The sequence below is a fragment of the Pantherophis guttatus genome, chromosome 8 (genome assembly GCF_059756535.1).
Source record: "Pantherophis guttatus breed Tessera chromosome 8, ASM5975653v1, whole genome shotgun sequence".
NCBI classification, from domain to species: Eukaryota; Metazoa; Chordata; class Lepidosauria; order Squamata; family Colubridae; genus Pantherophis; species Pantherophis guttatus.
This window is the reverse complement of record NC_142070.1, coordinates 58,299,289-58,312,525: the sequence shown is the minus strand read 5'-3', so window position 1 is coordinate 58,312,525 and position 13,237 is coordinate 58,299,289. Positions and strand designations below refer to the sequence as shown.

The window sequence follows — 13,237 nt, the reverse complement described above, 5'->3', positions numbered from 1 at the left end:
TCCTGGAATATTGCAACTATTGTAAATACCGTACATGCCAGTTGCCAAGCACCTGAATTTTGTGACTGCAGGGGTGCTACCACCTCATACTTTCAATGGTTGAAAGTATGAGATGGTACCTTAATTTTGTTGGTGTTGTTGTAACTGTTGCTAACTGAATGGTTGTAAATTGAGGACTAACTGTACACTAATTAGCTAGTTTGCAGCTATTGAGTGCTGAAGAAAACTTAAAAACTGAACTGGTGGAAAATAGAATTGCTGCTGTTGGGGTGCAAGCATACCAGACCCTATTTCTTAATGCAGAATCATTAATTAGCCCCCAAGCAGATCTAGATGGAGACCCTGCAGAACACAAGCCTGTTCAGCACAGCTTTCAGTATCAGCACCTTGAGTCCACTAAAAAAAATCTATTTCTCCCAATGAGAAAATGAAACTACCCATATTTAATGATCAATAGGAGTTATTTTCTAGATTGGTGATTTGGGTTCATTGCATTAAAGTATATAACACTGATACATTATGCACACTTAGCATCGGGGCTGAAAAGAGATAAGTAAAACATACCATTTTAGAGGCCAATTTCCAATAAACTGAACTGGGATTATTTTCACACTCAGTCCACTTTGGACAAGATTCATAATTGACTCCTAAAAGAAAGATGTTTGGACATAAATATAATGTAGAAAGGATGAGATATATTAACATTTAATGTTACCTCCTTTTATAAATGTCCCATGGGATCCACCACAGTTCTCTTTTATCCTTAAATTGGAACAAATGCTTTGTTTAAAAGGCATTTATAGACTAAATAAAAGCTGTATTTTCATTGACATTTTCAGTGAAATAATCCTCTTAGTTTCATGGGGTTAATTCTCTTTCCAGTCATTTTTTAAGAGCCAAATGCTGTACAATTTCTTCCTCCCACCATCCCTCCAACCATGTATTGAGGTAAGAATTCTGCTTTTTCTACCTGAATCAGAGGGATTTCCACACCAGGTAATCCCATCTGCTATGTAGCCTAGCAAAGTATCTTCTAAGGTGAGGAAATCATGATTTGTTTTCGTGTAATGATGTGCCAGGTCATATGTTTTGCTCCAAAATAAGGACTGCAAATAAGAGGAACAAACATTTGTCATTTTTCAGCATTAACCAAATGTTTTTATACAGTATGCTCACACTTCTTTTTAAAAAATGTTTTGTATTGATTGAGCTTTTCCAAAATTTGTTTCTGCTGTTTACTTTTCATCTTGAAAAAAATTAGAATTTTTCTTCCAAAATTGTCATGGGAAAAATGTTCTTTAAAGAGTAGCATGTCCATTTCAAAGATAAATAAATAGATGTATCAATAAATATACTGGATCCATAGCTATTGGCATTTTCCCCTATACCAGGGGTCAGCAACCCGTGGCTCTGGAGCCGCATGTGGCTCTCTCACCCCTCTGCTGTGGCTCCCTATCACTCAAAATATGCATCACAACCACCAATGTGAGACACCTGCTGGCATGCGATTTACTGAGCTTTTCAACCCCCGGTAGGCCAACCATGGATAAATCCAAGAAAAGAAAAGTTTCAGAAGAAAACAGAATGTTTAATTCAACTACATATGCTAGTTTTGTGGCTGCTCAAGAAATAGTCAGGCACGGAAGGGTTTTGTGGCTCCCGATGTTTTCTTTTCTGTGGGAAATGGGTCCAAATGGCTTTTTGACTGTTTAAGACTGCAGACTCCTGCCCTATACATTTCTTCTGTCAACTTCAAAATGGACTCATGAGTGGGTGGGTTCTTCACAAAATACTTGGGGGAATGTGAAACAAGCACTGGTTAAGTCAACGGAGACTCAGAAAGTGCAAGTACCATGTTTCCCCAAAAATAAGACAGGGTCTTATTTTCTTTTGATACCCCCCCCCCCGAAATAAGGCCTTGGCCTTATTTTTGGGCAGGTGTTATTATTATTATTATTTTTTTATTGCAAAAGTTTTACAATTACATTTTCACCCCTTTTTTCACCCCCCCTCCCCAAACTTCCCATCCTCCCTAACCCTCCCTAACCCTCCCCCCCAGACTTCCCTATTATGTACTCATAACTAATGACACTGATATATAAGCTTGAACCCATCCCTCCCCCTGTATAATTTTTCCTCTTTGTCTCTTTACATTAAAATATTTCTAATACATTATTTTCAAATAAAAGCTATTTGATACTTTCTAGTTTGGTATTTGTTCTGAACATATTCTATCCACCTTTTCCATTCCCATTCATAAGTCTCTTGTGAACAGTCTTTTAAATATGCTGAAATCTTCGCCATCTCTGCAAAACTAGCCATCTTCAAAGTCCATTCCTCGATAGTGGGCAAAGCTTCATTCTTCCAGTATTTACCTATCAACAATCTTGCTGCTGTTATCATATACAATATCAGTTTTGTTTCACCCCGTGTAAAACCCTTAACTATACCCAATAAAAACAACTGTGGAGAAAATTGAATTTTTTTCCTCAAAACATTCTGCATGACCCACCAAATTTTTATCCAAAAAGCCTTAACTTTCCTACAGGTCCACCAAACATGATAATACGTAGCATCCAAACATTCGCATCTCCAACATTTTGGCTGAACATTAGGGTACATACATGACAACTTTTTAGGATCTAAATGCCATCTATAAAACATTTTATAAAAATTTTCTCTCAGGTTTTGCGACTGTGTAAATTTAACATTCTGAACCCAAATTTTTTCCCAAGTTTCCAGCATCACTGGTTCTTCAAAATTCTGTGCCCACTTAATCATACAATCTTTAACTAATTCCGTTTCTGAATCTCTTTCTAACAAAACATTATAAAGCCTTTTAATATGCATTGGACCTTTCTCTCTTATATGTCTAACCAATTCTTCCTCATGCAACATAATACCAGTTTTTTGGTCCTCTTTCCATCTCAGTTGTAGTTGATTATATTGTAACCAAGTTAAATTAAACCCTTCATCCAACAGTGTCTGTAATGTCTTCAGCTGCCATCTGCCCGCATCTGTGAAAAGAACCTCTTTATATAAAAACCCCCCGAGTGACATTATATTTGTATTCCACAAAGTATGACCAAGATCCAGCCATAGCGGTATTTTGTAATCCCATTTGAGTCGGTGCTTCTTCCAAACTCTCATCAAAGAGTCTCTAAGTATATGACTTTTAAATACTTTATCTACTTTATCGTCGTAAAATAAATAAGCATGCCATCCAAATTCAAGATCAAAACTTTCTGCATTCAATATTCCAGTCTTTTTACTTCCAAACCAATCACTTGTTAAAGTTAAAGCTGCTGCATCATAATATAACTGTAGGTTTGGGAGTTTAAGGCCTCCTCTTTCTGGAACATCTTGCATAATTTTCAATTTCACTCTCGGCTTCTTCTCGTTCCAGACAAACTTATTCACACCAGACTGCCAAACTTTCAGTTGTTTATCACTTTTAAGCACCGGAATCATTTGAAACAAAAACAGAAATCTTGGCAAAATGTTCATCTTAACTGCTGCTATTCTTCCAAGTAAAGACAGTTGCAGCTTTTTCCAAGTCTCCATGTCTTTCTGAACCTCTCGCCACAACACCTCATAATTATTTTGAAACAATTTCATGTTTGATTCTGCAACCTGAACTCCAAGATATTTTACCTTAGGTACAATTTCAAAACCTGCCCTCCTTTCAAGCTCATGTTTACGATCTTGTGTCATATTTTTAACTATCATTTTAGTCTTTTTTGAATTCAGTCTAAAACCTGAAACTCTACCATAGTCTTGTATAATGTCCTTCATCAGGATTGTTGATTCCATTGGTTGTGATAGGGTAACAACCAGATCATCTGCAAATGCCTTTATTCTATAATCCTCTTGCCTTATCATTATGCCTTTCAAAATTTTAGAGTCCCGTATTGTATTTAGCAAGACTTCCAATGTTAAAATAAATAAAAGTGGGGACAACGGACATCCCTGTCTTGTTCCTTTTTCAATTTTAAACACTGTCGTCAGACTTCCATTAATAATAATCTGTGCCTTTTGCTCTTGATAAATTGCTGAAATCGCCTGTATAAATTGGTCCCCAAAGTCCATCTTTTTTAAAGTCTTTAGTAGAAAATTCCAATCCACTCTATCAAAGGCCTTCTCTGCATCCAAAAAAACCAGCACTGCAGGAATCTGTTTATTCTTATCAAGATATTCCAATAAATCTATTACTTGCCTTACATTATCCTTCATATATCTGCCCTCAATAAATCCCGCTTGATCCTCATGAATCACCTTTTGGATTACTGGCATCAACCTGTTGGCTAATACTTTCGCATAGATTTTATAGTCTGTATTCAAAAGAGATATTGGTCTATAATTCTCTGGTTTTTTAGGACCAACTTGTTCTTTTGGTATCAAAGATATATAAGCAGTTGTCCATGATGGGGGTATTTTACCCCCTTGTTGAATATTGCAAAATAAATCTCTAAGTTGTCCCACCATTTCAGCTTGTAAAGTTTTGTAATACACTGCGGTCAAACCATCTGTACCAGGAGCTTTAGCTGTTTTTAACTGTTTAATTGCTGCTATTATCTCCTCCTCTGTTATAGGGTAATTCATTCTTTTCTTTTGTTGATCAGTAATTTTTGTAACTCTCTTGTCATTTAAATATTTTTCTATAAGTCCATTCTGCACCTCCTCTTTGGCATATAGTTTGGTATAATAGTCCACAAAAGCTTCTTTAATTAATTTTTGTTGAAAAATTTCTTTCCCTCCAATATCAATACTATCAATAGTCCGTATACTTTGTTTTTTCCTCAATGTGTAAGCCAACCATCTGCCCGGTTTGTTAGCGTTGCAAAATGTATTATGCTTCGCATATTGTAAGTTTGTTGCAACTTGTTCCGCCATAAGCATTTGAAATTGGTCTTTCAAAAGTTTTATAGCACTTCGTATTCTTTCATCTGTTGGGTTTTTAATAAGTAACTGTTCTTTGTTCTTTATTTCCGTTTCCAATTCAGATCTTTTCTTTTGTCGGAACAGTCTATGTTTAGAGTTCATGTAGATAAGTACCCCTCTCATATAAGCTTTACTTGCGTCCCAAACAATTTCAATTGGGGTACCTTTATTCAAATTTGTTTCAAAAAATTCTTTCAAATGCTTTTTAAGTTCTATTGTATTTTTTTCATATCTAAACAAGTTCTCATTTAATCTCCAAGAACGTCTCTCAACCTTATCCATCTCAATTTCTATCCATACAGGGCTATGGTCAGTCAAAGTTCTTGGAAAAATCTTTGTTCTTTTTGTCTTAACAAGTAGATCATTTGACAACAGGATAAAATCAATCCTAGAAAAGGATCTATGTCTATCGGAAAAGAAAGTGTAATCCAATTCTTTTGGGTTATGTATTCTCCAAACATCTTTTAGTTCCATATCTTCTTTCATATCAAAAAAAGTCTGTGGTAGTCTAATTCTAGACTTTGCCAAACTCTTTTTATCTAGTTTAGAATCAATTACTCCGTTCCAGTCTCCCATAATTAAAATAGATCTATAGTCCCATTGCAATATTTTAGTATGTAACATCTTATAAAAATAGTCCTGTTGTTGATTGGGAGCATAAATTCCAATCAAAAGAATTTGGCCATTTGCTGTAAACAATTCAATTGCTACAAACCTACCATCTTGATCTGCTTCTATAACTTTAGCTGTTAACTTTTTATTTACATAAATAACCACACCATTCTTTTTCTGCGAAGTTGAAGATATAAAATGTGCTCCTAGTTTTGAGTTTATCAAATATTTTTGATCTTGAGTTGTAATATGCGTTTCTTGTAAACATATTATATCATTATTAAATTGTTTCAAATATGTAAATAGTTTCTTCCTTTTCTGTGCTGAGTTCAACCCATTGACATTCCAAGATAAACACTTAAAGGTCATCAGCCTCTTTCTGGAGCACAGAGCAAAATGCTTGAAGATCATCCGAAAGCTTCGATCTCGCTCCTCCCATAGCTCCACTCTCTTGTACAGTACTCTTAACTGCCTTCTTGTCTTGTCTTTCCTGTTGTTGTTGTTGCTTTTGTTTAAGTAGCTTAGATTGAGCTCTAGTTATACGTTGATCTTTAACTTCAGTCAACTGAATCAAGTCCAAAATTGGAGAAGAATCAAACAAGGGCTCACTCAGAAAACCTCCTTCTGCACCTTGCACTACTTCTAATTCCTGCTTGGACTGTTCTTGCAATTGCCTCTCTTCACTCTCTTTAATCTCCAAAACTGTGGATGTACGTGGAGATGGTGTTCTTTCCTTAAGAATAGTAGTGTAAAAGTGTTGTGCCTTCTCCACGGTATTCAACCGATATCCTTCTCCCTTATATCTAAAAATTATCCCAGCTGGTGCGTCCCACCGGAAGGGTATCTGTAAATTTCTCAGTTCCTTAACAAGAAAACCAAATTCTTTTCTGGCTTTCAGCATTTTAGGAGGTAATTCTTTAAAGATTTCAAGTCGTGAACCCCCCACTTGTACAGAAGTATGAAAAGATTTTTGCAGGATATCATTTCTAATTCCTCTATCTGTAAAGTATATGACCACATCTCTAGGCAGTTGTCTTTGTCTGGCCACCCAAAAGTTCACTCTGTAGATTTTATCTATTTTGTGAAATACCACATCAGGATTAACTTGTAGAATCTTGGCCAAGGCTTCAGAACAAACTTGTCTCAAATCCTGTCTCTCCCCCTCTCGAATTCCCCGAAGCCGTATGGCGAATTCCATCGCCCGGAATTGTATCATAACAATCTCATCTTCAATTCTCTGCATTTTATTGTCAACTTCATCAATTTTATAATCATTGTCTTTCATCTTGACATTCACTTCTGATTTAAATTCTTCAACTTTAAAATCAACTTTCCCAATAAATTCTGCCAGGCCAGACGCCACTTCTGATATTTTTTTGGTCACCTTATTTTGATTCTGTTTCACCATATCTTTAACTTCATTAATTTCCTGCATAAATTCCTGATGTGATTTTTGAAGTTTATCATCTATCTCCTGTTGAGATTTTAGAAATTTATCATCCAAAGTTTTAGAAATAAATTGTTTTAAATCTCCCACATCAAATTCTTTTTTCTGGGTCTGTAACTGCTGTGCAGAGGGAAGCTGCGTTTCTTGTTTATGTGTGGGGGATCCCCCCCCTGCTGCCTTCCCTTCCTGCTTCTTTGAAGCCATCCTGCCACGTAGTCTGGATTTTCTAAAAAGGGAAGTTCCTTTTCCTTTCCCTCCTGCACAAAGACTTCTAAAAAAGTCCCCCAGATTTGATCAATTAAAAGCTAAAGTAAAACAAAGTCCAATATTAAAAAGGGAGTGTGCTGCCAATATGCAGGAAATGTGCAGATTTCCTGCACATCAGCAGTGGTGTCTCCTCACAGGGCTTCTTCCAATATCCCAGGTGTATGGATTTCCATGCCTTCCTTTCCTGTTCTGTGGACGGAATTACCTCCTGTGATTGTCACCATTAGTTAAGGAGAACACGAGGCATGTGGGGTGGGTCGCTTGGCCTCCGCTTCTTTTGCAACCACAATTGCCAGTAAAAGCGGCTGTTCTTGCTGGAGGCGGGGGCCTGAGCAGCACCCGTGAATCAGCTGTTTCTTGAATGGCAGCCAGATCGCCTCAGCTGATCCCATTAAGGGGCCGAGAAGCCCTGAGATGATGGGAGAAGGGAAGGGCTATCTCCTATGCTGGCCACACCCATCCCTTCACTAGGGCTTATTTTCAGGGGAGAGAGTATATTTACGCCCACCCCAAAAATCAGGCTTGGCCTTATTTTCAGGACATGTCGTATATTCAGGGAAACATGGTAGATAAGAGATGGTCACCCCAGAAACCATTTCACATAGGAGAGAAAGTGTATTTATCCACCAAGTATCTGAAACTGAAATTGCCCTGCCAAAAGCTGGGTCCAAAGTTTATAGAACCTTTCCCCATAGTGAAAATCATAAACCCAGTTAAAGTAGAGTTAAAGTTGCCACCCTACTGGGAAAAGTGCATCCGATGTTCCACTGCAGTCTACTTTAGCCAGTGGTAGGTTCAGATCTAAAGCTAGTAGCAACAATAGCTCCAGGTCCAATGGTAGTAGAAGGGGAGAAACACTAAAAGGGTCCTGGATTCTAGGTTGTACAAGGAAAACCTCAGTACTTAGTCCATTGCAAGGGATACCCAATGTCAGAAGCTAGACAGATAAAAGCACAGAATATGAAGGCAGACAGATTAACAAAGAAGTTTCACAAGAAATACATTCAGAAATCCAAAGACCCTCCCTAGGGACTTAGGAATCCCTGAACTCCATTAATGTATGTGTGCTTAATGTTTTCCAGGTGCTTCTCACTTTCTAGGTGGGTCCAACTATCAATTTCAAAATGGATTCATGCTGCCACAGCCATCTTTTTGTTTCTCAGCTTGCCACACAGTATGGGGAGAGGGAGAGGTTTGGAATGTCAGACCAGACAATAACATCTCATCATCCTATGGGAACCATCTCAACAGGTGCTGGCCAAAGACTAGAAGGAGATGCTTGGACAATGTGACCTGTGACAAGGAGGGAGGGAGATATCTATTTCTTAGTTATACAAAAATCACGGGAAATAGTTAGAGTTGGTTTTGCTTTCATGCGTGCCAAAATGATGTACTCAATAAAACAGTTCTTTGAGAAGTCTGATTGTCTCGGAGTGCTGACTTGGTTGGGTTTGTCAGTCAGAACCTTGACATTTTCCTAACAATTGCACATATACTGCATTTTGCCAGAGATTGCAAATATTCCTGTAAATACTTCTTAGGAGTACATTCAGGATATTTTGCTGCCTGAGTTGAAAATCACTGGTCTTCTATAGAAGCTGATGATCTAATGCTAGGACATATATTTCAATCACTTACAGAGGAGTCCATGGGATATGGGCAAGATGATGACTGCAATGGGAAGATCAAAGTTTCATATGGATATAAAAACCAGTTGAACTTTAACTGCACATCACAATCACTCTGATAAAGTACTTTCACATTTATCAGACACTTGTGAATAATGGACAGTTTCTTCTTTTAATTAGTCCTTGAAAAACAAAACAATTTAATGTATTTTTTTGAAGCCATAGCAAACTGGGAACCCCAGATATAATCCTTTTTCTGGAAATCTACTGGCACAACACACCTTGTTGCATGGTATGGAATATCTTGCCAGGTCCATTAGAGGCTGGTAATCTTCTTTGGTCATGCTGCATGGGTCCTTGTAGAGAAAAGCCTGTTCAAATAGTTTCCATACTCTGAGACAATCTTTATTTCTGCAGAGAGAGACAAACATGGAGTTTAAAGAATGGCTGCAATATAGCTTCATTGTTGTTAAATCACAATGGTACCAAATGGCTGTGTCAAAGACATGTAATTGAAGGACCCATTCTTCTGATCCCCAATGTCATCTTCATCGTCACCATCATCATTTGACCTCTCAGATTTTATTTCAAAAATGCTTCACTTTTGGAATATGTCAGGATGCAAATATAGAATTTGTCAGCAACTTATTAAACATCTTTATTTGGTATCACATATCTTCTTCATGTTCACAAGAACCAAATCAATCAAAATTACATGATAAATGAAGTCTGTGTCCCTCTAAAAAATGTCAAAATCCACCAACATCCCGGTATCATTATCCTGGGCATTTTCTTGCATCTCAGAGGCCTTTATTAGAAGTACCAGTATTGGTGGCATATTGAGACCAAAATAAGAGAATAACTGAGTTGGAAGTTGCCTTGGAGGTTTTCTAGTCCAACTCCTTGCTCAAACAGTAGACCCTATAATCATTTCATATGTCGGACTGTCAAATCTCTTTAAAATTTCCAACTTCTGAAAGCAAGCTATTCCAGTGATTAATTGTTCTCACCCTTAGGAAATTTCTCCTTAATTCTATGTTGGTTCTCTCCTTGATTAGTTTCCATTCATTGCTTCATGTCCTGCCTTTAGGTGCTTTGGAGAATAGACTGACCCCCTCTTTTTTGTGACAGCCCCTTAAATATTGGAATGCTGCTATCATGTCACCCCTAGTCCTTCTTTTCACCAGACATACCCAATTCTTGTCTCTTGAAATCTGTTTAATCTGGCAGTTTGAGAGTGTCAGACTTCATACAAGGATAGTGAAATATCTCTATGTTCCAGAAACCAAACTTACTGTGCTTAAGAACTGATGTTTGGAAGACTTGACAACAAAGTTGCTTTACAGCAGACAGCAGAAATCATGCCTAGACATAACAACCTCAATGTTTAAATCAAATGTTCTGTTGAACTTCATGTAAAGAGGTCCATTACCCATAAATGATTTGCTAAACTAGCCTCAATTTCAGGTGATTGATAACTCTGCTCTATATACCATGTTTCCCCAAAATAAGAGCAGTCTTATTTTCTTTTTGGGGGGGGATGTCTTACCCGCTTACCTTAGGACCACCGCAGCCAGGGTCAACCAAGCAAGTTCACTGTGGAAGAATCACCACTTTCAATGGACAATAAAGGGTGCCACTGCTTCTTAGGCATTAGTTTTTTCTGCATATTTACCTTTCATACTGAAACAGTCTTTCTCTAGTTGCAGCTTGCCATTTCCTATTTTGTGGAACTATCGTCATTGTTGAGGCTTTGTGACTTTAAGATGGAGAGGAGGGAGGAGCTGGACTATCTAAGCCAATATAAAGAAGATGGAAACCACTAGAACCTAAAGTATTGTGGAAACTATTTCTAAAACTATTTTTGAAATTTTTGACTTAAATTTTCCAGAGGATTTTATACTATTAGACAACTCTACAGTACAGAACTTTATTCTTGAGTTTAAAATAAGACTGGTCTGAATGGAGATTAATGCTTGCTATGAGGAGGGGGTTAAACAGTTTCTATTTTAACTGCTTTTGATTGGATGATTGGTGTGGGGTTCAAATAAAAGGCTGAACTTAAGTTTTTTGGCTTTTTTTTTCTTTAACCAAAAGAGGAAGCTAAAAGACTATACTACTTCTAATTCCTTCTAACATTTCACTAGTATTATTAAACCCAGTGGAGTCTATGCTACAAACCTATAACTCTAAAACTTTTAACTTTAAAATTTAAATTTCAAAACTTTAAATCTAAAAATTTCAGTAGTGCTCTATCCATGGCCACCCATAAGAAGACAGAGCGACTTGAAAGATTATCCAGAGATATAGAACTCCTAAGGCCTTTTATTGATGAATATATAACTAAGACACATGAGTTGATCCAATCCATTGGAACAAAGCTTGAATCAAAGTTCAATGCTTTAGCAAGGGAACTCCAGGAGGAAATCCAATGTATAAAGGGAGATATGAAATAGGTGAAAGGTAGAGTGGATATTATGGAACACAAATTGGAAAAGACAAGTTCTTTATGTGAAGCTGAACTGGATGGGATAACAAGTTTGGAAGCTCAGATTAAAGAATTCCAATTAAGATTTTGAGGAATTCCTGAACAATCAGAAGGTATTACACTAAGGATGGTGAAGACTTTGGCTCAGCTAACTAAGAAAGAGGAAGAAATATTGATATAGATTTATATAAGACTTATAGAGTAAACTCCAGGTTTGCCGCCAAAAGAAAGTTACCAAGGATGTGATAGTCCATTTTTCAAGAAGAATAACAAGAGATCATGTTTTGGATTGCCATTTTAAACATAAACTGACAATGGAGAATATGGATATAATAGTTTTGAAGGAAATTCTGGTTAGAATTTTGAGAAAAAGGGAAACTCATTCTTATGCTTTCCTTACTGACATTTTGAAGCAGAGAAAAATTTTATTCCATTGGGACAAACTGAAAGGAGTATTATTTACCAAGAGCAAAGATTTAGACTGAACTCTATAAAAAAAAGCCAAGGATTTTTTGATTAGACACAAATTAATTATAGAGCCAGTTGAAGAAATAGATATAGAAAAGAAGCTAGTGGGGGATCGCTGTAGTACCTAAAAGTACCTATTACTTTGTCAAGATAGAGATTAGTCCATTTCATGGAATATTAATGGGGCAAATGCCCCATCTAAGAGTAAAAAATATTTCAATACCTGAGGAAAATTAATGTTGACATAGCTTGTTTTCAAGTAACACACATAAAGGAACAAGATAAGAAATATTTGATAAATTAACGACTAGGGAAGGAATTTATATCTGCGGGTGTAAAAAAGATTAATGGAGTTATCCTATATATAAAACCTCAATTTAAATCTAAGCTACTTATAGCAGATGAATATGGTAGCTTTGTAGTAGTGAAAGCTGAACTTAATAGAATAAAATCAATAGTAGTTGGCATGTACAGGCCAAATGATGATAAAAGCAATTTTTTGAATTTAGTGGATCAGTACTTTTTGTATGAAAACTGGCTTATGTTTGGGGATTGAAATGGAATGACAACACCAGAGCTGGATAGAACATTCACTAAGGGGATTAAACCCTCACAATTACCATTTTTTTTTCCGAGATGATGAATAATCTAGTATTATTAGATTCATGGAGATATAAAAATGGTGATGCCAGAGAATATACCTTTTTCTCAGAAAGACATAAATCTTTTTCAAGGATTGACATGATATGGACATCTAAAAATCTTGCAAATAAAATTTCAAAAATGGATATTTTAGCCAAATCTTTTTCTGATCATAATCCTGTGCTTTTGGTTTTAAGAGGTTTTAAGATGAGCTTTAGATGGAAACTAAATGAATCTATTTTGCAAAAGGAAAGGATTGTAAGAGACTGTAAAAAGAAACTATGTGAATACTTTGATAATAATCTAGGTAAAGGGACAAGTTTAATGACTGTATGGGATATTAGAAAAGTGGCCATGAGGGGCTATTTTATACAGTACAAGCATTTAGAGAAGAAAAAAAATCCCAGGAAAGGACACAAAGGATACTGGATAATTTCAGACAGAAAGAAATTGAATTGCAAAAGACACATATGAATCTTAAAACTTTACATCAAATTAAGCTGTTACAGCAATAACTGTCTATTTTTATGGTACTAGAAATAAAAATTGAACTACGCAAAACAAAGACAAAAACTAGGTGTCAACCCTGAAGTGAGCCTGGCTGAGGCTGTCTTGGAGGTTTCAGGGTTGCCGCAAAGCAGAAGGGGCAGGGAAGGGAGAAATAGTTAGATGGGATTTGTAGCCAAGACAAGAAAAGTTTCTTGTGAGAACCAAGGACATTCCAACAGGTGGCTGGCCGGGGAG

At 36.6% G+C, this 13,237-nt stretch overlaps 1 protein-coding gene across 1 annotated transcript in view; it reads right to left on the bottom strand.

Moving 5' to 3' along the window:
• The window catches only part of LOC117660712 (ADP-ribosyl cyclase/cyclic ADP-ribose hydrolase 1-like), a 96,963-nt gene that overhangs the window by 65,835 nt on the left and 17,891 nt on the right, over positions 1 to 13,237 (bottom strand). The window contains exons 2-4 of the mRNA XM_034408880.3: positions 9,177 to 9,306; positions 971 to 1,106; positions 565 to 647 (exon numbers count right to left, since the gene is read on the bottom strand). Coding sequence (XP_034264771.1) covers positions 565 to 647; positions 971 to 1,106; positions 9,177 to 9,306 — 349 coding nt within the window. The remainder of the gene's footprint in view (positions 1 to 564; positions 648 to 970; positions 1,107 to 9,176; positions 9,307 to 13,237) is intronic.